The sequence below is a fragment of the Onychomys torridus genome, chromosome 1, assembly GCF_903995425.1.
Source record: "Onychomys torridus chromosome 1, mOncTor1.1, whole genome shotgun sequence".
Lineage (NCBI taxonomy): Eukaryota > Metazoa > Chordata > Mammalia > Rodentia > Cricetidae > Onychomys > Onychomys torridus.
This window is the reverse complement of record NC_050443.1, coordinates 166,156,102-166,182,501: the sequence shown is the minus strand read 5'-3', so window position 1 is coordinate 166,182,501 and position 26,400 is coordinate 166,156,102. Positions and strand designations below refer to the sequence as shown.

Here is a 26,400-nt window from a genome sequence, read left to right as displayed (position 1 = left end):
AAAACAAACCTTCAGCAGGCAGTGGTGGCACACACCTTTAATCCCAGCACTTGGAAGGCAGAGGACAGGTGGCTCTCTGAGTTTGAGACCAGTCCAATCTATATACAATGTGAGTTCCAGGACAGCCACAACTACACAGAGAAACATTGTCTCAAAAAGCCAAGGAGGGAGAGAGGGAAGGAGGGAAGGGAGAGAGAGAAACAATCCTTCAAAAATATTTAATACTTAAATTGAAACTACAAACACAAACATATCTTGGAAATTTTAATACCCTTGAACAAGCTTTCCCACCTAGATCCAGTGTTAAACAATGGTAATGCAATGGTACATCTGAAACTAAAACTGAACATCCACTGAAACTGAGGATTGTTATCTTGTTAATGACTCTCATTGGCAGATCAACCCTCAATCAATGCTCAATCAAGTAGTGCAAGTAAGTAAACAGAAGAGGCAGCACACAAAATGAGTGTAAAGGAATGGAATTTACCTACCCAAAGATTGTTCTCATAATAGAAGGCATCTAGAAGCTTGACTATGTTCGGGTGATCACAAGATGCTAATATGTCAATCTCAACCATATAATCTTCAAGTTCTTCTTCAGATTTGGTGTCAATCACCTTTGCAGCAGCTAAAACATTGGTCTCTTTATTCTGGGCCTAAAAATGAAAGTATCAGAAATATCTGTCACACTTTAAATGCTTGCTTTTACATTTCAATTTTTTTTTTCTTTTTTAAGAAAATGTTAGGTTCACAGCAACACTGAAGAGGAGCACAAAGTTCCTTTGTGTCCCCCACAACCCCACCTCACAGTCTACACCTGCTCTGCTGAAGGCAATGAGCCTACATTAACATACCATTATCACTTTTATGCACAGCTCACTTAGGGTTCAGTCTTGGTGCTTCACATTCTATGGGATCTAACACTGTGTAATGAAATGTTGCCACCATGTGGTGGTATTGTGTTCCCCAAAATATTGATCACCTAACAAACTTATCTGGGGTCAGAGAACATTACAGCCACTAGATACAGAGGCTAGAAAATGGTGGCACTCACACCTTTAATCCTAGCATTCCAGAGGCAGAAACAGAAATCCCTCTGGATTTCTGTGAATTCAAGGCCACATTGGAAACAGCCAGTTATGGTGACACACGCTTTTAATCCCAAGAAATGAGCCTTTAATCCAAGGGAGTAAGGGCAGAAAACAGAAAGATATATAAGGCGTGAAGACCAGGAACCAGAGCTAGTTAAGACCAGAAACTAGAAGCTTTTGGCTGGTTAAGCTTTTAGGCTTTTGAGCAGCAATTCAGCTGAGACCCATTCAGATGAGGACACAGAGGATTCCGGTCTCAGGAAATAGGATCAGCTGAGGAACTGGCGAGGTGAGGAAGCTGTGACTTGTTCTGTTTCTCTGATCTTTCAGCAGTCACCCCAATACCTGGCTCCAGGTTTGTTTTTATTAATGAGACCTTCTAAGATTCATGCTACAACCATTTGATCATACCGAAAGATTTCGTTGCCCTAAAAGTCCTCTGTGCTCTAGCTATTCGCCTCTACCTCCCAACTGCTGACAACCACTCATCTTTTACTACCTCCTTGCTTTTACCTTTTCTTTATGCAAGAATGACACAAAGAATAATAGACTTTTCAGACTGGCTTTTATCGTGTGTGTGTGTGTGTGTGTGTGTGTGTGTGTGTGTGTGTGTGTGTTTAAAGTTCCTATAGGTCTTCTCATGGTTTGATAGCTTCTTTCTTTTTAGTGCCGGAATGTACCAGTTTATTTACCCTTTCACCTAATTAATTATACATGCTGTTTCCAAGTTTGGAAATTATGAATTACCATGTGGGTGAGGGTTTCATTATGGATAGTTTTCAACTTATTGAGTAAATACCAAACAACATAGCTGCAGGAACATACAGTGGGCTTAGTTTTGTAGAAAACTGTCACACTGGATTCCAAAGTGGCTGTGTCATTTTGCATCCCTACTAGCAATGAAAGAGAATACTGCTCCATATCCCAGTGGTGTCTGTGTAATTACCAACAGTCTTATGGGTATGTTTCAAATCATAATTCCCTACAGACATATGTGGGACATCTTTTAAGTGCTTACTTGTTCTCTCTATATCCTCTTTGGTGATGTAGCTGTTCACGTTTTGTGTTTTTTAATTTCTAATTATTGAGTTTTAAGAGTTTTCAAACCTTTAGTTGACGTTTTCTGCAAATATTTTCTCCCAGCCTGTAGTTTCTCATTCTCTTACACACTGTTTTTAAAAGGCAACTTAAACATAAATATAAATTATGCAGGCTGGGTGAGGTGGTTCTCACCTGCAATTCTAGCACTCGGGAGGCGGAGATAGGAGAACCAACACTAGTTTGAGGCCAGTTCAGTCTGCACAGTGAATTCTAAGCCAGCCACAGCTACAAAGAAAGCAAGATCCTGTCTCAAAAAATAAATGAATCCCACTTGCTATGCAAAGGGCTAAGTGCTTTACATGCCAAGAGGACAGCGCTCACTGCCCTCGTGGCTCAACTGCCAGCGCTCACATTCCGCTGCTGCCAGCCACTTCCAAGCTGCTTTGCTTACAGCAACTTTTTAAAAATTCTTGTTTTAGTTCCATCACCAGTAAAATTTACCTACACTTTGCAGGTTTGGGAGAACTAAGATAATACATATTAACCATGCTTAAAATACATACAAGCATTTAATATATCTGACGTACACAGTAAGAATTCAAAAGTATTAGCTATAATTATTACTACTGTTACTTAATCCTTAGAACACCAGATATTTTATTACCCCACTTCAAAGGAGAATACAGACAAACAGGAGTGGTAGTTTAAATGAAAATGGCCCCCACAGGTGCATAGGGAGCAGCACTGTTAGGTGGTGTGCTTTGCTGAAGGAAGTGTGTCACTGGGGGTCAGATTTAAGGTTTCAAATGCCAGGCCCAGTGTTGCTCTCTTCCGGACGTCTATGGATCCACATGTAGGACTCTCAGCTACCTCTCTAGCGCCATGTCTGCCTGCATGCCACCATGGTTCCCGCCATGACGATAATGGACTAAACCTCTGAACTTGTAAGCCAACCCTAATTAAATGTTTTCCTTATTAAGAGTTACCCTAGCCACGGTGTCCCCTCACAGCAATAGAAACCCTAAGACAAGAGTTAACAAGCTTCCCCAGATCTTGCAGCTTAGTAAGAGGCAGAACTAGGATTTAGATCCAGATGTTTCCAAGCCCATTTTTCACATTAATCATTAATGTCTAAGCGTACTCTAAATACATCATTCTAAGAGTTACTTTCAACAAAAGGCCTTGAAAGACACATGCAAAAAGACAATTCTCACAGCTCCCATTCCTGAAAACAAGAATTTTTAAAAGTAAATATTTTAAAGGCAAAGAAGAAAGATGCCTTTTCTCAGTACAGCAAAAGAAACATCTTTATTTTTTTTCTTCTTTTTTTTAAAAAGATGTATTGTTTTTATGTGCATGCCTATATGAGTTTATATGCACTACACGTGTGCGGGAAGCCAGAAGAGGACACTGGATTCTCTGGAGCTTAACTTACATGTGGTTATGAGCCATCATGTGGATGCTGGGAATTGAACCTGGATCTTCTAATAAGAGCAATAAACCCTTTTAACCACTAAGCCATTTCTCTAGCCCCAAAGAACATTCTTAACAGAAGCCAGAGCCCAGAGAATCCAACAGATAGACCTTGTTCAAAAAAATAACTTTTTCTTTTTATCATTTGTCTAGCTTTCCACAACTGCCTTTGTTCAACCTAAGATCCAAACAAAGATATCTATGTTATTATTTCTTTGGGTCTCATGTTATGTAAAACTTCTGTGACCTTTGTATCCTTTTCTCCTAATAATCTACCTTAGATCAATTTGATTCTCAGATCCAATCAAGACCCTGAAAGAGTACAGGTTAAATTCCAACTCCTTTCGGTTTTCTATATTTCCACCTATTATTTTTTTCCTTTTTCCATTTTGCTGTTTTCCACTTTTTACCCCTGTGGCTGAATAATTTCTCACCTCCAACATTTATAAATTAAAGGTTTTTGACTAAATAGTAGGACAAGACCTGGGTTTGTTGCTGTTGTCTTGCTTTTTTGTTTGTTTGTTTGTTTGTTTGTTTTTGGTTTTTCAAGACAGGGTCTCTCTATGTAGGGAGCCTGTCCTAGAGCTCACAGAGATCCACCTGTCTCTGCCTCCAGAGTCCTAGGATTAAAGGAGTGTACCACCACCACCCAGCCATGTGTTTTACTTTTAATTACATTTTATTTATTTAGTTGTGTGTGAACACTCACCAAGGCACACATTTTTTTTTAAAGAAATTTTCTACTCACCCTACATACCACCCACAGATCCCACCTCCTCCTTCCTCCCACCCCCCAGCCCTCCCTCCCAAGCCACTCCCCCCATCCCCACATCCTCCAAATTAAGGTCTCCCATGGGGAGTTGGCAGAGCCTAGCCCCTCCTGGCCACACCAAGGCTGCTCAAGGTGGCACACCGCAGGCACCAGGCTTCCAAAAGCCTGCCCATGCACCAGGGATGGATCCCAATCCCCCTGCCCGGGTGTCCCCCAAACAGTTCGAGCTAAACAGCTGTCTCCCGTATCCAGAGGGCCTAGCCTAAGTCCCATGGGGGTTCCACAGCAAGGCACACATTTGGAAGTCAGTCCTCTCCTGGCATGTAGGTCTCAGGAACTGAACTTGAGTCACCAGGTTTTGTGGAAATGTCCAATCTTGGGGTTCACCCACCCCCAAGATCACTTTTTTAAAGGTTAGGAATCAGACCATAAAATACTAATTATGTTGTTTTTATAAGATGTTTTAATATTATGTGTTATTTTATCAAAACTGCATTATTACCTTTAAAGCAACAGAGTGATGAGCTTTTTAAAACTACTAAATATCGTTTCTTGGCCTCCCAGCTAAGAACAAGTGCAAAAACTAGTACTAACAAACGTGTATGAATAAATACATGTTCGACAGATCACAGACACACACTGATGACTTAACAGTGAAGATGGAGGTTCCTGACTTTTGGTATTTATTACAGTACTTGAATTCTTTTAAATAGATATGCATTCTTTCTACTAAAAACAAAATCAGTACACTGGAGATTTCTCGGGGAAGGTAAAAGTAAACAAAGAAGGCATCGGCTTCCACATGGGAATTTCCTACGTAGATTATTGCTAAGTTTTATTTCCTTTTGGAAAAACCGGATACTACTACTAAGGTTTAGGGTTCAGAGAATATGTTTTCAATAAAAAGACTGCTACACAGGTCAGCATTACTACTCTGCCACTCTAGATACCTAACCACCAAACTTTACCCACTCTAGGATTCCTGTTAAGATGTATTATTGGAAAAAATAAAGCTGAGTATACCAGTACATGCCTGTATTCCCAGCACTTGGGGAGCTGAGGCAGGAGGATTCTTCCAAGTTGGAGGCCATCATGAACTACATAGTGAGTGACAACCCAAACTACACCCTATCTCAAAAGTAAAATCCAAATAAAAAGATGTTCCATTATTTTCTGGACCAAAGAAGAATACTAATTAAAATTTTGCCAAGAATCCAGAAATTTCATCCAAATTGCTACTGTATATCTATTATCCCTATGAATATATGAAAATTTAAATTTGACTCTTCTGAATTACATTCACTGACCATTATCTGATGTTTGTATTTTCCCTATGCTACCATCCTCTGATCATTAAAAGCTTTAGTAATGAGGCATTTTGGTCAGTTGGCTAGCTGGCTGGGTGGGTGATTGGTCAGCTTTGTGATGGGATCTTGCTGCAGTAGTCTAGGCTAGCCTCAAACCAGGGTTCCTCCTGTGGAACCTGTGGTGTGTTGAGTGAGATCCAGAATCTCTGAAACAAGTACTCCAAAATCCTCTCCAAGATCCGGAAGATAAGGACTCCCATTTTGCAGGTGATAATGCTAATGCTCTCTTGAACTTCCCACATAAAAGTTTTAATTATGTAGGACTCACATTGCTTCTTCATAAGATCCATAAAATAGTTCAGAGGCTGAGATACCAAGGAATTGGAATTGTATGACACTAAGGACACATGTGAATTTGTAATTCGGGAATGGCTACATGGTAACAAAGACCTAGCCAACAGCCATTATAAAATGGCATTGGCAAAAACACCTCCCACTTCACCAATTTCAGAGTTGTTTGGGGGGGTGGGAGAAAGAAAGAGGAAAGAGGGAGGGAGGGAGGGAGGGAGGGAGGGAGGAGGGGAGGGGAAAGATAGACAGACAGACAGACTTACCACAACTGGTAAAACACAGCATTAAGTTTGTCCCCCTTAAAAAGGTACTACAGCTGAGTCAGTAATTAAAAATTACTTTCCTCTGGGGCAGACAAAAATCAACCAGGGAGATTAGCCCTTCTCCTACCATTTACTGTAACACTGTGGGAAGACAGCACTGTGAAACATTAGCCCTAGAGAACAGAATGGAGAAAAGAAACCGACATTATTAGGTAATCCCTAAAATTCCTTACTGTAATAAATTCTTATAATCACTGCCCTAGATGTAATGATTAAACCAACAATGCTATCTTTCTGCTTCATGTAACAAATAAAAGTTACATTAGTGTTTCTAAGGGCTAAAAGTGTAGTTCTGTGCACTGCATGCTTAGTACCTGACAGGCCCTAGCTCTAATTCCTGAAGAAAAAAAAAAAAAAAAGGAGGGGGTTAAAGTGCCAGGCTTCTTACTTTCTACCTTAAAATAATTTAATCACTCATTAGACTCTGGTTCCAGAGAGCTCTAGAACACCCAAGCTGAAATAAGCACTGATAAATACCATGACTCTTAAAAAGTCATCTACACAATAACCAAAAGCAGGAAAACTCCTAATTTGAAGTTTTAAGGTATTTTTAGTTGTTTTTGTCTTGTCTTGTTTAATACAGAGCTTGGGATTGAACCAACAGCCTCGCAGAAGCTAAACACATGTTCTATCTGCCCAACATAAAGATTTCCTGAGATAACTAAGCAAATGTTAATAAAAAGTAAGAGTAAGTCAACAAGTAGTAAACATTCATTTAAAATGTGACTTCCTTAATGAAAAGTTTCAAGGATCAACCATGAACATTCAAACTTGTATTTTTATTTTCGTAACATATCAACATAACATGGCTACTTTACATAAACAAATAGAGGACCATGGGAAAGCATAATTTACCTGAGTTCTCTACTGATTTTATGTTCTAAATGAAGGAGGGTAAAAACTAAACCCTCCTACACTATTATTTTAACAGTTACTATACTTCCTGGATAGTGAGAAATTTTTTTTAATCCTATTTTCTTTCTACAGTTCTACATTTCTGAGACTACATAATATTTTTATAACAGGAAGATTTTAATAATCTCAGCTGGAAATTAAAAGGCCTAAAAAGGAGAAAAGAAATTTTAAAAATCTATAAAGAAAATCAAGTTGATTCCAGTCCCACAAAGGTAGCAATCTAAAGAGAAAGGTTAAACCCCATACAGGATAAATATGGAAAAAAAAAATCGTAAAACAGTAAGATTAGAAAGAGAAAGACATACTCAGTCTCTTCACTAATCCTAATACTGGTCCTGTTAATTTGGCTGCTTCTGGGGGTTGAAAAGCAAAGTTTCATTCTATCACCCAAACAAGGAGTAAGACCCCAACTGTCCAGAGCATAAAGACATTTAAATTGTCTACCGATTCTCAGATGACATCACTGTCCCACTTACTTCAGACTGCTGACTCTGAATGGCCTAAACATGCTAAAAGCAACAGTGAGAGCTATAAAGTGGAAAACTGAGGCTACAAAGAGTTTCAAGATATACACTTAACAAGATAAATGTAAACTACCTTCTAGAATTAGTTCAAGAAAAGTAAATGCTTTTAGATTTTAAGGATCTTCATTGCACTTACAATTGCATCGCAAATAATAAAACATTTTAATAAAGAAGACAGAAAGTGAAAACAACCAAACACTACTGAAAATAAATGAAGACATTTAAAAAAAAAGGAAACACATTGTATGTTCTTGGGTTAGACAGAATTGTTAAAATGTTAATACTACCCACAGCAATCTATACATTCAATGTAAATTCTAACAAAACCTTGAGTTTTTTTCAGAAATAAAAAAGGCCATCCTAAAATATAAAATTTCAAATAACTCTAAATAGCCAAAATCTTTAAAAAGAACAAACTTCAATAATTCATAATTCTTTATTTCAAAATTTACTACAAAACTGTAGTAATCAAAATAGTGTCTACTAATCAATGGCGTGTGTGATCACGATCTTCAACGAGGCTATCAACAGGACAGATGATTGTTTCTGTAAATCATGCTAGGAAAATTAGTATCCATGTGCAAAAAAATCCAGTTGGTACCTTATCCAGTATCACATACAAAAATTAATTCAAAACATAAAAAATCTAAATACAAGACCTAAAACTATAAAACTATGAGAATACATTAAGGAGCCAAAGAGATAGCTCGACATGCAAAGACACCTGCTGCCAAGACTACCTGCATTTGATCCCTGGACCTACATAGGAGAAAAAGACTCCACTCCTACAAGCAAGCCTGACCCCACAAATGCCACAGCATGCATGTCCACACATGCACACGCACACAAAATAAATAAAATGTAATTGTTTTTAAGAATACATGAGGCAAAATGCTTAATATTTGAAGATCACTCCTTAGCTGTGACATCAACTGCTCAGTAGTTAAGAATACATACTACTCTTACAAAGGACACAAGTTCAGTTCCCAAGTACCCACATCAGGAAGCTCACAACAGTCTATAACTCCAGTTCCAAGTAACTGAACACCTCTGGCCTCCATGGACATCTGCACTTTTGTGCTCATACTTCATACAAACACATAACTAAAATCTTTTCAAACAAAAATATAATTCAAAATGAGCCAATGAGGACTGGGTAATGGCTCAGTCAGTAGAGTGCTTGTCATGCAGGGATGAGGACCTGTATTCAGACCCTAGCTCCCATATAATCTGTGACTGCAGATTTCTAATTATAGTACTGGAGAGGCAAAGACAGGATGGTGCCAAGCAAGGGCTTGCTGGCCACATAGTCTAGACCAGTGATTCTTAACTTTCCTAATGCTGTGACCTTTGAACAGTTCCTCTTGTGGTAAACCCCCATCATAAAATTATTTTCATTGCTATTTCATAATTGTAATTTTGCTACTGTTACAAATCATTGTAGCATGATTCTTAAAAGGTTTTATTAATAAAAACAAATCTGGAGCCAGGTATTGGGGTGAATGCTGAATGATCAGAGAAACAGAACAAGACACATTCCACCTCACCTTGCCAATTCCTCAACTGATCTTGTTTCCTCAAACTGGAAGCCTCTGTGTCCTCATCCGAATGGATCTCAGCTGAACTGCTGCTAAAAGCCTAAAAGCTTAACAAACCTAAAAAGCCTCTAGTTCCTGGTTCTCACGCCTTATATGCCTTTCTGCTTCTTGCCATCACTTCCTAGGATGAAAAGCATGTGTCACCATGCCTGGCTGTTTCCTGTGTGGCTTTGAACTCACAGAGATCCAGACCAATCTCTGCCTCCTGAATGCTAGGATTAAAGGCACGTGTTACCACTGCCTAAACCTATGTTTAATATAGTAGCTGTTCTGTTCTCTGACCCCCAGATAAGTTTATTGGGGTATACAATATATCAAGCACAAATCATAATGTAAATATCTGTGTTTTCTGATGGCCTTAGATGACCCCTGTGAAAGGGTCGTTTGACCTCCCAAAGGGGTCACAACCCACAGGGTGAGTACCACTGATTTAAACAAATCTGTAAGCTCCAGGTTCAATGAGAAAACTGTGTCTTACAAAGTTACGTAGAGAGCAACTGAAGCAGGCACCAGACAATGACTTCTGGCCTCCACACACATGCATGCACACATGAACACATATGCATACAAACAACACATACACCATATACACATAAATACAATATATATGAAATACGCAAAAGCCTCGAACAAAATTTCTTCAAAGAAGATATGGGAATGCTCAATAAGTATATGATAGATGCTAAGCACCACTAATCATCAAAAAATGCAAACAGAAACTACAATAAAATACTACCTCATTCATCAGAGTGGCTAACTTTTAAAAGAAACAATATTGGCAAAGAAGAGGAGAAGACTGAGCCACTGAGCACAACTGGAAGGAATGTAAGATCACATAGCCAATGTGGGAAGCAGTATAGAAGTTTCTCAAAAGGTTAAAATGGGATTATATCTGGTCCAATAACTCCACGGGTTTCAAAGAGGTAAGCATACACTATGCACAAGCAAGTATTATTTACAATAGCTGAATGTAGAAATGACCTAAAATGCCATCAACAAAGGAATGACTCAGTGAAATATGGTAAAGATATGCAAAGTGGAAATTCCAATAAGCTATCACAAGCCAATCACAAAATAATAAATACTATATGATTACAGTAAAGAAAGTAGAATAATGGCTGCTAAGGACTGTAGAAGGAATAGGAAGTCATTGTTTAATGGGTAGTGTGATGGTATTGTGTTCCCCAAAATATTGTGCACCCTAATAAATTTATCTGGGGTCAGAGAACAAAACAGCCATTAGACAGATACAAAGGCTAGAAAATGGTGGCACTCATGCCTTTAATCCTAGCATTCCAGAGGCAGAAATCCTCTGGATCTCTATAGTTCAAGGCCACACTGGAAACAGCCAGGCAAGGTGACACACGCCTTTAATCCCAAGAAGTGAGCCGTTAATCCCAGGGAGTGATGGCAGAAAGCAGAAAGATATATAAAACCAGAAACTAGAAGCTTTTGGCTGGTTAAGCTTTTAGGCTTTGGAGCAGCAATTCAGCTGAGACCCATTTGGATGAGGACACAGAGGCTTCCAGTCTAAGGAAACAGGATCAGCTGAGGAACTGTCAAGGTGAGGAAGCTGTGGCTTGTTCTGCTTCTCTGATCTTCCAGCATTCACTACAATTAGCTGGCTTCAGGTTTGATTTTATTAATAAGAACTTTAAAGATTCGTGCTACAGGGTAGAATTTTAGTTTTACAGGATGAAGAGTTACAGAGCCAGGTGGTAATAGTAGTTGAACATTTTTGTCATATTTAATCCATTTAACAGTCCATATAAAACAGTCAAGGTGTACCAGTAGTAGTGATGCATGCCTATAATCCTAGCATTAGGTAAGTTGAGGAAGGAGGACTGAGAGGTCAAGACTAGCTTGTGATACACAATAAGATCCATGCCAGACTGAGCTATGTAGCAAGATCCTGTCTCAAAATCCACCCCACACCACCCCTGCAAAAGGGAAAAAAAAAAATCTGGGTCCAATACTGAAAGGGGGTGGTAACTATTATATATATATATCTGAGCATAATGGTTCATAACTATAACCACAGCACTCAAGAGGCTAAAACACAAGGACCTCAAGTTCAAAATCAGCCTGGGCTACTTCACAAGAGCCTGTCTCAAAAAAAAAAAACAAAAACAAAAACTTACAAATGAAATAATGTATACAACCTTTCTATAGTAAGCATTAATAATCACTTTATCCTAAAACTTTTCTCTTTCTAGGAATTTATCAGAAAGAAAGAGTGAATGTCATAGAAATGTACCTCATGCAAATAGATATGTGACGCATGACTAACGCAATGTGAAAAAAGGAGAGGTCCATCTGTGGTAACAGAAAAAAGTAAAATTGGACCCCCACCTCACACTAGAAGCAAAAATCAACACACTTAATTATACACCTAATGGAGAAGTCAACACTACCAACTTAAAGAAAATAACAAAAGAACATCTTCACTGCATTAGGTTGGGAAGAATTTCTCCCTACAGAAGCATTCAGTATGTAGAAGAAACGTTAACAGATTGAACATTAAAAATGTAAATGTCTATTTTAAAAAGACATGATATAGAGAATAGACAAACCACAGAGGCAAAGAAAATGTGTGGACCATATATAACAAAGGACCAGTATCCAATGAATCCTGTAAACCTATGAGAAACAGAAAACTCAGAAGACCTTACAAGCACTTCAGAGAAGAAACACAAACAGCCAATCAACATCGGAAAAGAAGCTGGTCTCACTGAATAGAAAAGATGACTTCACAGCCATCAAGTCCCAGAAAACAGGGCTAACCAATCTAAAGGGTCTTTGAAGACAACTTAAAGATACAAAATTAGATGCTGTCCATTACTTTTTGGCTATTCTTATGAAATTTTGGCAGGATATTCTGAAATAAACTAGTATTACTAGTCAATGAATACTAAATAAACTATTGTCAGACCTTTAAATTTTAAATCACTATAAATCTCACACTATACAAAACATCAAGAGGAAATTTACAAGCAAAATTAAAATAAGCTATATTGGTTTCTAGCAATTTCTTTGAAATTATAAAAATGACAACATACAAAGAGAAATGAAATGTATTTTCCACATTTTTCAAGTCATAAAATGAGAGAGAGAGAGAAGGAGAAGGAGTTGGGGAGAAAGGGAAAGGGAAAGCCAGGGGGAGAGAAGGAAGGATGAGAAGAGAGGGAAGACTGATTCAAATATTTTTCCACAAAAAAAAGCATTCTTTCTAATATTCCCCCACTAATTTATAGGAAGACATGTCATGGGACATCTGTACACTGTGTGAAGATGTATTGCTGTGATTGGTGTAATGAAAAGCTGAATGGCCAATAGCTAGGCAGGAGAGATAGGCGGGACTTCCAGGCAGAGAGTCAGAGGAGATAACTGAGGCACACAGGAGGAATGAGAAGGACATATAGAATTGAAGATGTAAAAGCCATGTGGTAGAACATAGATTAATAACAATATGGGTTCATTTGTAACCAGAGGCTTTTCTCTGTCCCTCCCCGTTCCACAGCCATTTCCAAATAATCACTCAGAGGCTTATATTAATTATAAATGTTTGGCCAATGGCTCAGGCTTATTACTAGCTAGCTCTTACATTTAAATTAACCCATTTCTATTAACCTATGCATCACCACATGGCTCGTGGCTTACCGATTCTCTGACATCTTGTTCCTTTGGGCGGCTGGATCGCATCTGCCCGACTCCACCCTCCTTCTCCCTGTAGCTCGCATGACTTTCCTGCCCAGCCTTATTAAGCCTGGTTATAGGCCAAATCAGCTTTATTTATCAACAAATGAGAGCAACACATATTCATAGTGTACAGAAAGACTATCCCACAGCATTAAGTTATAAGAGCTAGTGGAACAAACCTAAGCTAAGGCTGAACTTTCATAATTAATAAGTCTCCATGTCATTATTTGTGGGCTGGTGACGATAAAGCACGTTACAAAGACATGTGACCCAATACAAAGATAAACTAACAAAGCTGACTATCTTATAGATTAAAAGAAAAAAGGCTAAATATGTTTTACTCCCTGTATGTGTACTGAGTAATTAAGTATATCCATATAGAAAAGCAGAAAGCTAACAAGAAAATGGAGAAGTAGAAAGCAAGTTGTCCTGCTTCTGACATTTTTGTTTTCATAATCTTGAGATGAATTATTCATTTAAACCTTCTAAAATAGAGTTTTAGGAAAGAAAATAAATTCAGCAGAGTTCAGATTAGTATCAATCATTAAAAATCTGTTTTGAAGCTAGGGGTGGTAGCCCACACTTTTAATCCCAGCACTCCGGAGGCAGAGACAGGTGGATCTGAGTTCAAGGCCAGCCTGGTACAGAGTGAGTTCCAGGACAGCCATAGCTACACCAAAAAACCCTGGGGGGAGGGAGGGCTCTGAAATTAAAAAACAAAAACAAAAACTTTCCACTCCCACTCTCATTTTAGAACATAACAGCACCAATTCTTATAATGAAGATGCAACACTATATAGTAATAGCAGCATCTTACATCTGACATCCGTGGACCTTTGCAAAAAAAATTGTTTCCCTTACTGACTTGTGAAAAGAGCTGAGTAAGGGTGTGTGTGTGTGTGCGTGCGTGTGTGTGTGTGTGTGTGTGTGTGTGTGTGTGTGTGTGTGACACACACATTTAAGTATGTTCAGGTACACAAATACATGTGTCTGTGGGTGGAGACATGCAGACAATCTCACTGCTGTCCCTCAGGCACTAGTGACAACCTTGTTTTTGAGACAGAGTCTCTCACTGGCCTGGAATCACCAATTAGCTAAGACAGCTGGCCAAGGATCTGTCCATCTGCTCCTTTCCTGCACTGGAATCACAAGCATGCCCAGCTGTTTGACACGGTTACCAGAGACTGTACTCCAGCCCTCACCAGCACTTTATTGTCTAAATTATCACCCCAGCCTAAGGACACAGGACAGCCTGGGAAAATCTGAACATAGCCTCCAAACTTCCTATGCTGGAAATTTCACCCCCAAATTTATACATTTATGGTAACTGGAGGTGGGACTTTAGGGAGACAACAGGATCATAAAGGCTCTGCCACAGCTGAGCTTCCGATTATTTTGTCAAGTCCAAGAAGTTCCCTTGCACACACTTTGCAGTCAGTACACTTCCATAACCAGAGTACACTAATGGGTTAAGGAATTACTGGAGAAATAGTTAGGCTATTAGGCAAATCTTGACACATTTACTGTCTCCATGTAATGGTTCTTGCCATAAAAGAAGACCTTCACCAGATGTTGAGCAGATGTGCCAAGCTCTTTCTTGATCCTAACTCCAAGATCACAAGCCAAATAAGCTTCTACTCTTTATACTCCTCAGTCCATGATGTTCAGTTATATAATAAAAAAATTTACTAAAATACTTCCAGTGTCCTCCTGGTGGGCATAACTACTTAAAAGCCAGAAAATCCATTCCCAGGTACACATCCAACACAAATGAAGGTATGCACCAAAAAAACTATACAAGAATACTGATGATGCCAGGCTAAAGGGCATAAGCCTGCACTCTCAACACTTGAGAATCAAAGGCAGGAAGACCACAAAATCAAGAGCAACCTGGGTTAAAAGTTCTATACTAGTTTGGACTATATAGAGAGATCTTCTATCTGGGGAAATAGTTCAGTGGTTAAAGAGCTTACCACAAGCATAGAGATCTGAGTTCAAATCCCCAAAACACCATGTGACTTCCACATAGGCATGTGGCCTGCCTGTAATTCCAGCTCTAGGAAAGGGTGGACAGGACCCCTGGAGCAAGCTGGCTAGCCAGACTAACTCAACCAGCAAGCTCTGAGTTCAACTGGAAAAACCTGACTTTGCCTCAATGAGTAAGATAAGAGTGCAACCTTGAGTCTCTGCACACTTGTACACTCACACCCCAACAAAGTGCCCACACACAGACATAACTGCATACATACACACACAAACACATGCATGAGAAAAACCCATATATACATGGATTAATCTTACTATTAATACACAAAAAGTAAAGGCAATCCAAATGACTACCAACAAAAGAATAAACTGTAAATGTAAACGGTAGCATTTCAAAATTTTAATACTATAGAAAAAAATCAAATGACTGAGACATGAATGAGTCTCATTCATTATACCAAAAATATAAACTTACACGAAAGAATACATTTATATCAAGCCCAAAACACAGCAACAAGAATCGACAGAGTACATATAAGGTAGAGCAGTTTTCTCTAAAAAATCAGAGGGAAAGAAAGAGTGTGTGTGTCAAGGCTTGTTTACTAAGTGTAACTTACAGGTTTCTGGACCAGTCAGATGTCTCAGCAGGTAGAGTTTGATCCCAGGGAGGATCAACACCTGAGAGTTGTCATCTGACCTCCATACCGGTCCTGTGGCATGAGGATCTGTACACACACGCACACACACACCCCACATAAACACACAGACAAATTAATCAGAAAATTGATTTTAAAAAAACGTACACAAGTTTTGGTGATAGTAAACAACCAGCTCTTACAGTGGAAGGGAAAGGGAAGACAGACGGAGGACAAGAACATGAAGAAGAGGAAGGCTAGAGGCTGGAGAGATGGCTCAGAGGTTAAGAGCATTGGCTGTTCTTCCAGAGGTCCTGAGTTCAGTTCCCAGCAACCACATGGTGGCTCAAACCATCTGTAATGAGATCTGGCGCCCTCTTCATCTCTGTAATGAGATCTGGCGCCCTCTTCTGTATACATAATAAATAAATAAATATTTTTTAAAAAAAGAAGAGGAGGGCTAGAGAAAGCGTTGGCCAAATCTAAACATGTATGAAATGTCATAGGGAAACCTGCTACTTTGTAAGCTAACTGAAAAACAAAATTAAAAATAATAATAATAACCTCTAGAAAGCCTATGACAGGAATGCCAGAACCTGGAAGAGAGGTGGGAATTTGTACTTCAAAGTCATACTGTGCTATGGCCCCCATCTTAAACAACAACCCAAGACCGGTAGGTCTACACAAATGGTAGCCCCAAAGAGTAAATACTAAACAGAGCACAGAAATAAACTAGGGGCCAACAATTAGAACTCATATTCTAGACTTTGTTCTAGGTATCTGTTAGACATCAACTCAATTATAAATTACTGCCAGCCACATAAATTAAAATCACCAAGCCGATAATCCCAGTGCTCAGGAGACTAAGGAGCCTAGACTACATCACCAGTTCAAGACCAACCAGGACTATACAGCAAGATCTGTTTTTACAAAAAGGTCGAGACATGGCTAATGGACAGCTTGATGTGTGGATCTAAATTTCAAGAACAATTTTGAGCACAGACTTAAATTGCCTTTAAGTGGTAATTAAAACATGGGAGAAAATAGGTTGTGGTGGTATTGTGTTCCCCAAAATATTATGCACCCTAATAAACTTATCTGGAGTCAGAGAAAAAAATACCCACAATATTAAACATAGAGGATAGGCAGTGGTAGCACACGCCTTTAATCCTAGCATTCCAGAGGCAGAAATCCCTCTGGATCTCTGTGAGTTCAAGGCCACATTGGAAACAGCCAGGCATGGTGACCCATACTTTTAATCCCAAGAAGTAAGCCTTTAATCCCAGGGAATGATGGCAGAAAGTCGAAAGATATGTAAGGTGTGAAGACCAGAAACTAGAAGCTTTTGGTTGGTTACGATTTCAGGCTTTGGAGTAGCAGTTCAGCTGAGACCCATTTGGATGAGGACACAGAGGCTTCCAGTCTGAGAAAACAGGATCAGCTGAGAAACTGTCAAGGTGAGGTAGCTGTGGCTTGTTCTGCTTCTCTGATCTTCCAGCATTCACCCCAATACCTGGCCCAGGTTTGATTTTATTAACAAGACCATTTAAGATTCCTGCTACAGTAGGTTCTCATAAGCAAAGGAGAAAAGCACTGGAGTAGTGGCACATCTCAGGAGGCAGAAGCAGAAGGGCTCCTGTAAATTCAAAGCCACCCTCATCAACATAGGGAGTTCCAGGCTACCCAGAGATATAGAGAGAAAGGAGGTGAGAGGAGGGGGAGGAAAGTAAAAGAAAATGATACTCCCAAATTCTCAGGAACTCAACTCTTAAATATCCTTTAGCAAAAGAGCCTGGAAAGTGATCACAGAAGAAGCAGGAAAATAAAAGCCAATAGAAGGCCTTAGAAAGGAAAGAATAGTCAAGTGTACCAAGGGCTCCTGAGTAGTCAAGTAGGATAGTAAGTATCCACTAAATTTGGAGACAGAGAATCTCAAAATCATGACAAGAGCTACTGGGGGCAGGGGCAGAAATTGTCTAATAAATAACGTAAGAAAATGCCATAGAAGTGAAGGACATGAGCCTCTGCACTGAGAGGGCAAGGGCCAGCAGAACAGGGTGGGAAGTGGAGGGTGTACACCTGTATCACATTACCATAAAACGGCATTAAAAAAAGGCCATCCTAGAGGCTATGAAAACAAAAGGATCACACAATCAGGAAACAAACTGGCATCAGATTTTCAACATTAGCACCTGAAGCCAACGGACAATGGAACTAAGTCAGAAAATTTTTCATTCTTAAAAATTCTAGGAAAACCTGTTTTGAAGTAGAATTCTACACACCACTTTCAGCATTATAAACAGAAGATACTCCAACAAGCAAAGTCTAAAAACATTCTTTCCATGGATCCTTTCTCAGAAGGCCACTAAAAGTGTCACACAAAATCAAGGAAGAAATCCTAAGAGCAAGGGCACTTTTGAAGTAGTTTGGGCTCCCAAGACTTTCAGGAAAAAAAAAAAAAACAAGAACCCATTACTGAAGAAAGGCATAAACAGAGATAAAATATATACGTAGGAAAATATGTCAATTTTCTCAACATTGTTTCATAAGTTCAATAAAATCTCTCAAAAATAATACATTGGTTTGTGGTTGTTTTTCTGAAAATTTTTGTTTGTTTGTTTGTTTGTTTGTTTGTTTTTCGAGACAGGGTTTCTCTGTAGCTTTGGAGCCTGTCCTGGACTAGCTCTGTAGACCAGGCTGGTCTCGAACTCACAGAGATCCATCTGCCCCTGCCTCCCAAGTGCTGGGATTACAGGCATGTGCCACCACCGCCCGGCTGTTTTTCTGAATTTCAATCAAGGTATTTCTAAAATATACAAGGAAGTGATAAGGGCCAGGAATATCCTAGACGGTTGAAAAAGTAGGAGGCAGTCTTACTATAGGAGGAACTTACTTTAATGCTTTTCTAACTAAGATAGTGGAATAGTGAGCTGGGAATAGACCAATAAAGTAAAAACTTCAGAAAAGCACAAGTTATATAGTAGATAAAACAGTTCAGAGAAGTAAGATGGCCCTCCTTAAGGGAAAGAACCTGAATGGTTCTGGAACTTCAAGTATTCCTGGTGGGAGGAAGGGAACACAACACACGGACTGGATCCCAACCTCACATCACACACAAAAATTTAGTCTATGCAAACTGTGGACTTGCTAAAGGAAAAATTCTAAACCTTTCTAAAGATAAAGTAGAATCTTCATGATACTGGTTTAGGAAAGAATGCCTTAAAAATAGCATTAAAAGAAAAGAAAAAACTGGAAAATTGTACTATACTGACATGAAGTCTCTCAGTCAAGACACTATAATGAAAATAAAAAGATAAATCACAGAATGAGAAAATATTTATGATACCATAACCAGGAAATGGCTAAAATTTTAAAAAAAGATATGTATAAATGCTCATAATATATATAAATATACTACAAGTACATATACTACATATAGACAGAAAATGACATTAATAAGAAAATGAACAAGAGAATGGAACACAAACTACAATAAACATGTAAAAAAGCATTTATTAATAATCAGATAGTCAAAAATTCTAACAATACTAAATGGGGACAAGAATGAAGAGCAAAGACATCTTTATACACTCCAGTAGGAATATAAAATAGCTTAATTAGTTTGCCATCATCTAGTAAAATTAAAGTCATAATGCTCTAGAAACACAGCCATGCTACTCTTGAGTTAAGTCTTGGTGAACTAGCCCAGCATTTTATGTCAGGGTCGAAAACTAGAAACAATCCATATGTTCACTAACAGTAAAATGGCAAATGACTGAGATACAACCTGTTGTAGAATATTTGTACACTGTGTGAATACGTGTTGCTGTGATTGGTGTAATAAAAGGCTGAATGACCAATAGCTAGCCAGGAGAGATAGGTGGGACTTCCTGGCAGAAAGAGGAAGAGGCAACACCAGTGAGAGGCAAAACGTGGAGAACACACAGAATAGGAGAGGTAAAAGCCATGTGGCAGAATGTAGATTAATAAAAATATGGGTTAATTTAGGAGCTAGTGGAACAAGCCTAAGCTAATGGGCAAGTTTTCATAATTAATAAGAAGTCTCCATGTCATTATTTGGGAGCTGGCTGGCGGGACAGAGAAAGACTCACTACAGTTCTGTAATAGTATGTTATACAGCGATGAAAATCAGCTAACTACAGCAATAGGTGATAACAAAGATCATATAACTAACAACATGATTCTGAAAAGGAAGACAGAGAACACTTAATATGATTCTATTTTTATAATGTTCAAACACATGACACTAAACTATGTTTAGAGATGCACAACTAAAAGCTACACTACACAGCAAATAAAGGAGTAATTTAAAGAGAGTCTGAGGTGCAACAGAACGTCTTGACCCTGCTGCTGTCAATGTAAACTTACTTTATTATCTGCTAAATACACATACATGTTTCAGTATTTCTTCAATACAAGAATTACATATTTCACTGCTTTCTAAAAGACATGGCCCTGTCAGCTGCCACACAGACACAGCCAGGACTCAGCTTCAACTGCTTTAACAGGTAAAACAGTTTTCCAGACATGCCACTCAATGTGTATTTTTATGTCACTATTTTTTTGTTTCTGATAAGATAATGCGAAAGATATTAGGTATCTCCATTCACATCCAACCATATTACATTAGAAGGAAAAATAATTTACACAGTGATGACTTTACAAGCACCCAGGTGACTATGTGAGAACTGTACAGATATGGACTGTGTGGAAGGACTACAGCTATCTGATGCGAAGCCCATTTCAATAAACTAAGTACATAACATGATTTCCTAGTTACAACTTAACATCTTAATAGTCCTCGATTTCCATAAGCACATGGTAGCTAGAGTCAAGTTTTAAAATAGTTGTCTACTGCACACTATCACAAATATTAAGTAAGGTATGATGATAGCATTCACCCCACAAAAAGGACTTTAGTTTCCCTCACATAAATTTACAACTTCCAGAGAATCCTGATAAATAAACAACTTCTGGAAAAGGAAAAATAAGACCAAAAAGTTAGATAAGCTTAAATTTAAATTTTTGTTTAAAAAGACAAAAACAAAACTCATGCCTGATTCCTCAAAAGCAAATGCAAAGAACTTGTGTTCTTCGGTATTATTGTAAAATATAATCTTTAAGCCCACAGGAATTATGCTTAAGTAGTTTGTAATGTTGAGCTACATGAAATCTCAAATTTTGCAGGAAATTTCAAATAACGTTGCAATAGGATGATACAGGACCCTCTGCAGAGAAAAATGGCACAATCTGCCTATGCCATAGAAATCGCTTGTTATCTTCTGGGTTCCTTTTCCTCTCCCATACCACACTGTGCTTCTGTGACCTCTACAGATAATGACAGTAATTTCTATCATTTACTGAGCCCCTTCTGGGTGCCTTACACTTTCTATATATTTATACAAATACTGAGAAATAGGCCTTCCAATGAGGGAAGTCAGTCACTGCATACATAGGTAACTTACCAAGGTCACAGACTGCTATGTGGGAGAGCAAGAAATATTCTGGTATAGGAGGAGCCCATGCTCTTAATCCTATGCTGTTTTCTCTTTGATGAAATGTCTTCACACCATGAAAATTGCCTGTGACACCTACCCCCTTCTTACTATAAGCTTCAGATGCTTTGGGGGTTTATCTTTGCCGTCCTCAGAAACTGCATACTCAGAGGACATTAGCAGGTGGCAAGAGCCAAGAAACATCCAAGGGAACCTATGGCTTTACAACTAAAAAAAACAGAAGTCAGATGTGGTGATTGTTTTGTCCAAGACCACTGAGCTGGCTCTGACAGCCAGCACTAAACAAGTCTCCCCAGAATGATTTTCTAACCTCACTAAGTACCCTTCCTACCATACACCTTATAGAGTAAGCTTTTGCTGAAACCATATTATATGCCAACTCTCAATAGCATGCATCTGAAGATAACATAAACTATTTCATTTCAACAAATACATGAGGAAATGCAAGTGCTGAGAAACAAATTCAAATGTGAAACTTTGGACCTTAATCTTATTATATATAAATGTCAATTATAATATATGACAAGTGATACAGTAGCCATGTGAACAAAGTGTTCTGAAAACACTCAGGGCAAAGAAAGTGTGTCTTTCACACTGGATAAAAAATGAGGGTTGGGATTTTGACAGAATGCATTCAAGGTACACATTACAAGATAAAGTGCACTATGCTTAGAAAGTAGGAGAAACGCTTTCTATCAAATAAAGTTCAAGTAAAAACACACTACTACAAATGGGAACAGAAGACCTGAGTCCAAGGTGAACTGAATCATGTGGTCGTGAACTATTGCTGAGCTTCAGTGTATTCATCCACAGGGATGTGGACACTACCACGGACCCGGCCACTTCCCAGGATTTTTACAGGGACCAAATTACGTGAAACTGAAAAGTCTTGTATTTATGTTTTCACTTCTAGGCAACCCTGTGGATCCTTCCCCTAAACTGCGGCTCATAAGAACCTCACCCTTCAGGAAGTAAATATTCCAATGACATCATTCATATACTTCCTAGGACAGTGTAAACAGTTAACATTCACACCTTCGTGTTGAAACATCCAACCTCTATTGAAATAAATAAATACGCGTGTGGTTTTTTAATTCCTCAAGCACTGGTAGAGCCAATGCTTATTATATTTAGAAACTAGGATGAAATGCAGATTTTCTTCTGGAAGTTTTCTGTCAGAAATTCCATTCCATGTGGCCAAGCACCCAACTCAAGGGCAGACTGCAAACTGGCAATCACTTTGTTCTTGTTTTCTTTGAACTATAGAGACTGCCAGCTACACGCCCCTAGCTCCCAAAAGTTACCCGTTTTGGTGCAAGGGTACATGCAAGCGCCATTGGTAATCAAACATCAGCACACTGAAAAGCCTACACTTTCTGATTTTAAAATACTTGAGGGCCACAACCGCCCGCTCCTCCCCTTAAATTACACTCACTTCTTTCCAAGTTTGACAGGGTGGACTGCGCAACCATCACTCTGGAAACTGCATCCGGCCCCAACGGTATTCAGTAGACCCTACCGTCGGAGCCATTGGGCTGAAGTTTCAATGTACAAAACCCAAGGAGGGGGGCAAGATGCGGGAAGGGGTGTGGGGGTCAGGTCCTCGTGCCAGCCTGGACAGGCGGCCGTTTCATCTCCAAAGCCAACTTCCCGTTTTCTCCCTCTTACCTTATACACTTTCCCAAAGGCTCCGTCGCCCAGTTCTCCTATAATCTCCCAAAACTCTTCGGGGTTCAGGTCCCTCTTCACGTGTTCGTACTGCTTCTTCTTCTTCTCGCTCCCCAACTTGAAGATCTTACGGAAATTGAAGAAGGACATTTTTCCTGCCCAGCGGAGTCCCTCGCACTTAAAGGGCTGGGAACAATAAAAGGCAAAGTTTGTGGCGCGTCGTCTCCCGCGCGAGCCCGGGGTCCGGGCCGCTCCCGCCTGGCGCTCCCCGGAGAAGGCGGGGCAGCGACCGAGCTCCGGCCGCCGAGGGGGGACGCGCGGCCGCTGCGAGCCGGGACGGGCCGAGCAGTGCCGTGGACACCTCGCTCGCGGGCCCGGGGGGCTGCACCTGCCCCGGCGCTCGTCCCCGCCCCGCCCCGGGCCGCACCGGGCCGAACGGCGCGGACGCCCGCGGCCCGCGGCGCCTTAGGCCCGTGTCACGGCGCGTCTCCTGGGGCGGCGGCCACTCCGGGCCCGGGAAGCGACCGGCGCCCGCGAGGCGCCCAGCGGCGAGGCCGAGCTGTCCCGCCGGGGCCCCGCGTCCGCTCCGAAGCCGTCCGCTCCCGCTGCGCCAGGCCCGCGCGCCCCCTCGGCTCTGGGGCGCCGCCGCTTCGCTCGCTGCTCCAGCCCACACCAGCCTCGGCCCGCCGCGCGCGCGCGCGGACGCCGACGCCGACTCGCAGCGCGCCCGCGCGTCCCGGGCACGCGCCCCGCTCACCGCGCGCTCGCGAGGGCGTACCCTCTGGCCCCGCGCACGCGCGTTAGATCCGCTGGGCTCGCTGCCGGGCGGCTAGCTGGCGCCTGCGGCGGGAGGTGTGGTGGATGCTTGAGCGCTTCCATCCGCCAGGAGTGCTTCCATCCGACTCCAGGAGTTGACCTCCCGGAGCCGGAACCTGGTGGCTCTCCGGCGAGGCTAGAGAAGTCTCCACCGGCACGACCCTGTGGATTGCGCTGGCGGATGTTGCCTCATTCTGCACAGGGGGGAAGTGGGAAAGCGGGAAAGCTGGCTATGCTTACTGGTGCCTGGAAGTGGGCTGGTACCAGACTGGGTATCCGAATACAGTGAGAGGGGAGAGCCGGGAAGCTGGGCTTTCAGCGGCAGTTCAGTGACTTTGAATAGAGCATCAGATTCCGGATTGCTTACTGTTACTAATCCCCATAGTCCTTACTGTTGGTTGCGGAAGGCTGTGGATTAGATCAAAAGAGACAATAAATAGGAACCCTTTGCATGCACCAGCAAATGCTCAGTCTTGAACTCTTCTAAGTATGGAGTTAGTGCAGACATAGGTTGTAAAAACTGTTTAAAAGGTAGGTGTGGTGGAGCCCGGGGAGGCTGATCGCAAGTTCGAGACCAGGCTGGGCTACATAAAGAAACTTCTGTCTCAAAAAGTAAAAAGGAAATTTTTTAACTCGCTTCTGGAGTGACACTCCCATAATGGTAACCTCTGGGCCACCTCCACAGCCAGAAAACTGGTGCCGCCCTTGGTGACTCTTACCTGAGCTAATAAGTCCCGAGTTTCCAGATCTGCTGGGGCTTTGTGGGTGTTGCCTGAAGTTTGTCAAATGATTTACCTTCCTCTCCTCCACCTGACAGAAGCCCTTTCAGGGCAGAGGCGGGGTCACCCATCAAGGTGTCCAAGGGCAGGGCAACATTCCAGGGTAGGAATAGAAAACAGACCTGATGAACAGAACAGGGAATGAGTGAGTGGACCTCAGGAAAACGTTTTAAAATTAAAATGATAGGCATGACCAAAAGATGAAGCCTGTGAGTGTGCAGTAACTTGGGGAGGGGATAATAAAAGGCTCTAAAGTTTGTGGCTAGAAGGATGGCCTCGCAGTTAAAAAGCATTTATTCTTAAACACGTTTTGCACCAACCCCAAAATGTAGCAAAATCTTCTTTCCAGTAAAGGTTTTAAGATTGTTTTTTCAAGATCCTTCTAATGGTTTTAAGTTTTCTTATGTATAATTGATTTACAGTGAACTGCATACATTTAAAGATGTACACTTTCATGTGTTTACAGATATTTACACCATGAAAATGACCTAGTTAATTTTAATTATTGCCATTTATGGAGAAATGAAGAAAGGTGTAAAGAATAAAATAAAAAGTACTATAATTCCACCAGCCCAATATTATAATCACTGATATGATTTTCTCCTATTTCCAAACAGAAATGTTTTTTTTACATGTACTAACTTAATTTTTTGCATAAATTAGATTATACCCAATATAAAGATTTATATCTAGCACTTGTAAGGTTCTAGTATAATCTGTAATTGTTCTCTGCCATAGTGAGATATTTGGATTAGTTATAACTTTTTTGTTTAAAATAAAACACTGATAAGTACCTTTATATTCGAACCCTTTCTCACATTCCTTCATATTTGATGAGCTCCTCTGTGTAAACCACAGAATTCGATTTAGATAAAAAAGTAAGTCTCTTTTCTTTTTTGGTGGTGTCCATTTCAAAATAGGAGCAGCTTTCTTGCCTGCCCCAAAGATTATATAAATATATATTAAATTTTAATAAAGAAGCCTGTAATCTCAGCACACTTGATCAGGGCTGAAGCAGGAGGCTTACAATGACTTCCAGGTTTAAAAAATATAAAATAAAATACAGAAAGCTATTTATAATTCTTACCTTTTGAATTCTCCTCATTCAAATTCATTCCTGTTAAAAGCCAAAGCTGGGCGAGGGAGATGGTCCAGTGGGTAACATACTGGTGTACATGCTTGAGGACCTGAGTTCAATCCCAAGGACTTGTGTAAAAGCCAGGCAGAGCACATTTGTAACCCCAGTGCTGGGGGTAGAGGCAGGCCGATTCCTGGGCCGGCCTAAAGCTCAAACTCCAGGTTCAGTGAGATAGTCTATCCCAAAACACTAAAGTAGGGATAATAGAAGACATGTGACATTGGTATACACACACTCACACACACACACACACACACACACACACACACACACACACACACAGAGCTAATATTATAATGAGAGATATGTTCCTGGCATAGACTATGATTATAGCTTCATGAACATATACCTATCTCCAAACTCTTCCTTAGCTATGAGCATATTTGTATGTGTCAATCATACTTCAATAAAGTGTTTTCTTTAAAAGAAAAGAAAAATTAAATGAAAAAGAGCCAGTGTGGTAGAACAGATAGCTATGTACTAGAGGGCAAGGTGGAGGGTCAAAAAGCCCCGAAAGGCAAATAAGTCTCATCTGTGGCTCGTGTTAAAAAAAAAAAGTGTCTGTTTAAAAAGTAAGAAACGCTTTGCAGAGGAAAAACTCAGAGTCTTTAACAATTACATATATCCTCATAGTTTTTTCCATATATTATGGAAAATAAGTAGATCTCTCCTGAAAATGTTTTAAAATTAAAATAATAGGCATGGGCAAAAGATGCTAAGTCTATGAATATGAGGTAACTTGAGACA

General features: G+C 40.2%; 1 protein-coding gene across 1 annotated transcript in view; it reads right to left on the bottom strand.

Moving 5' to 3' along the window:
• Positions 1-23,652, bottom strand: part of Slk (STE20 like kinase) — a 60,221-nt gene extending 36,569 nt beyond the window's left edge. Inside the window, exons 1-2 of the mRNA XM_036171948.1 lie at positions 22,921-23,652; positions 492-656 (exon numbers count right to left, since the gene is read on the bottom strand). Of these exons, the coding sequence (XP_036027841.1) occupies positions 492-656; positions 22,921-23,070 (315 nt within the window). The 5' untranslated portion in view covers positions 23,071-23,652. The remainder of the gene's footprint in view (positions 1-491; positions 657-22,920) is intronic.
• Positions 23,653-26,400: the final 2,748 nt, after the last annotated feature.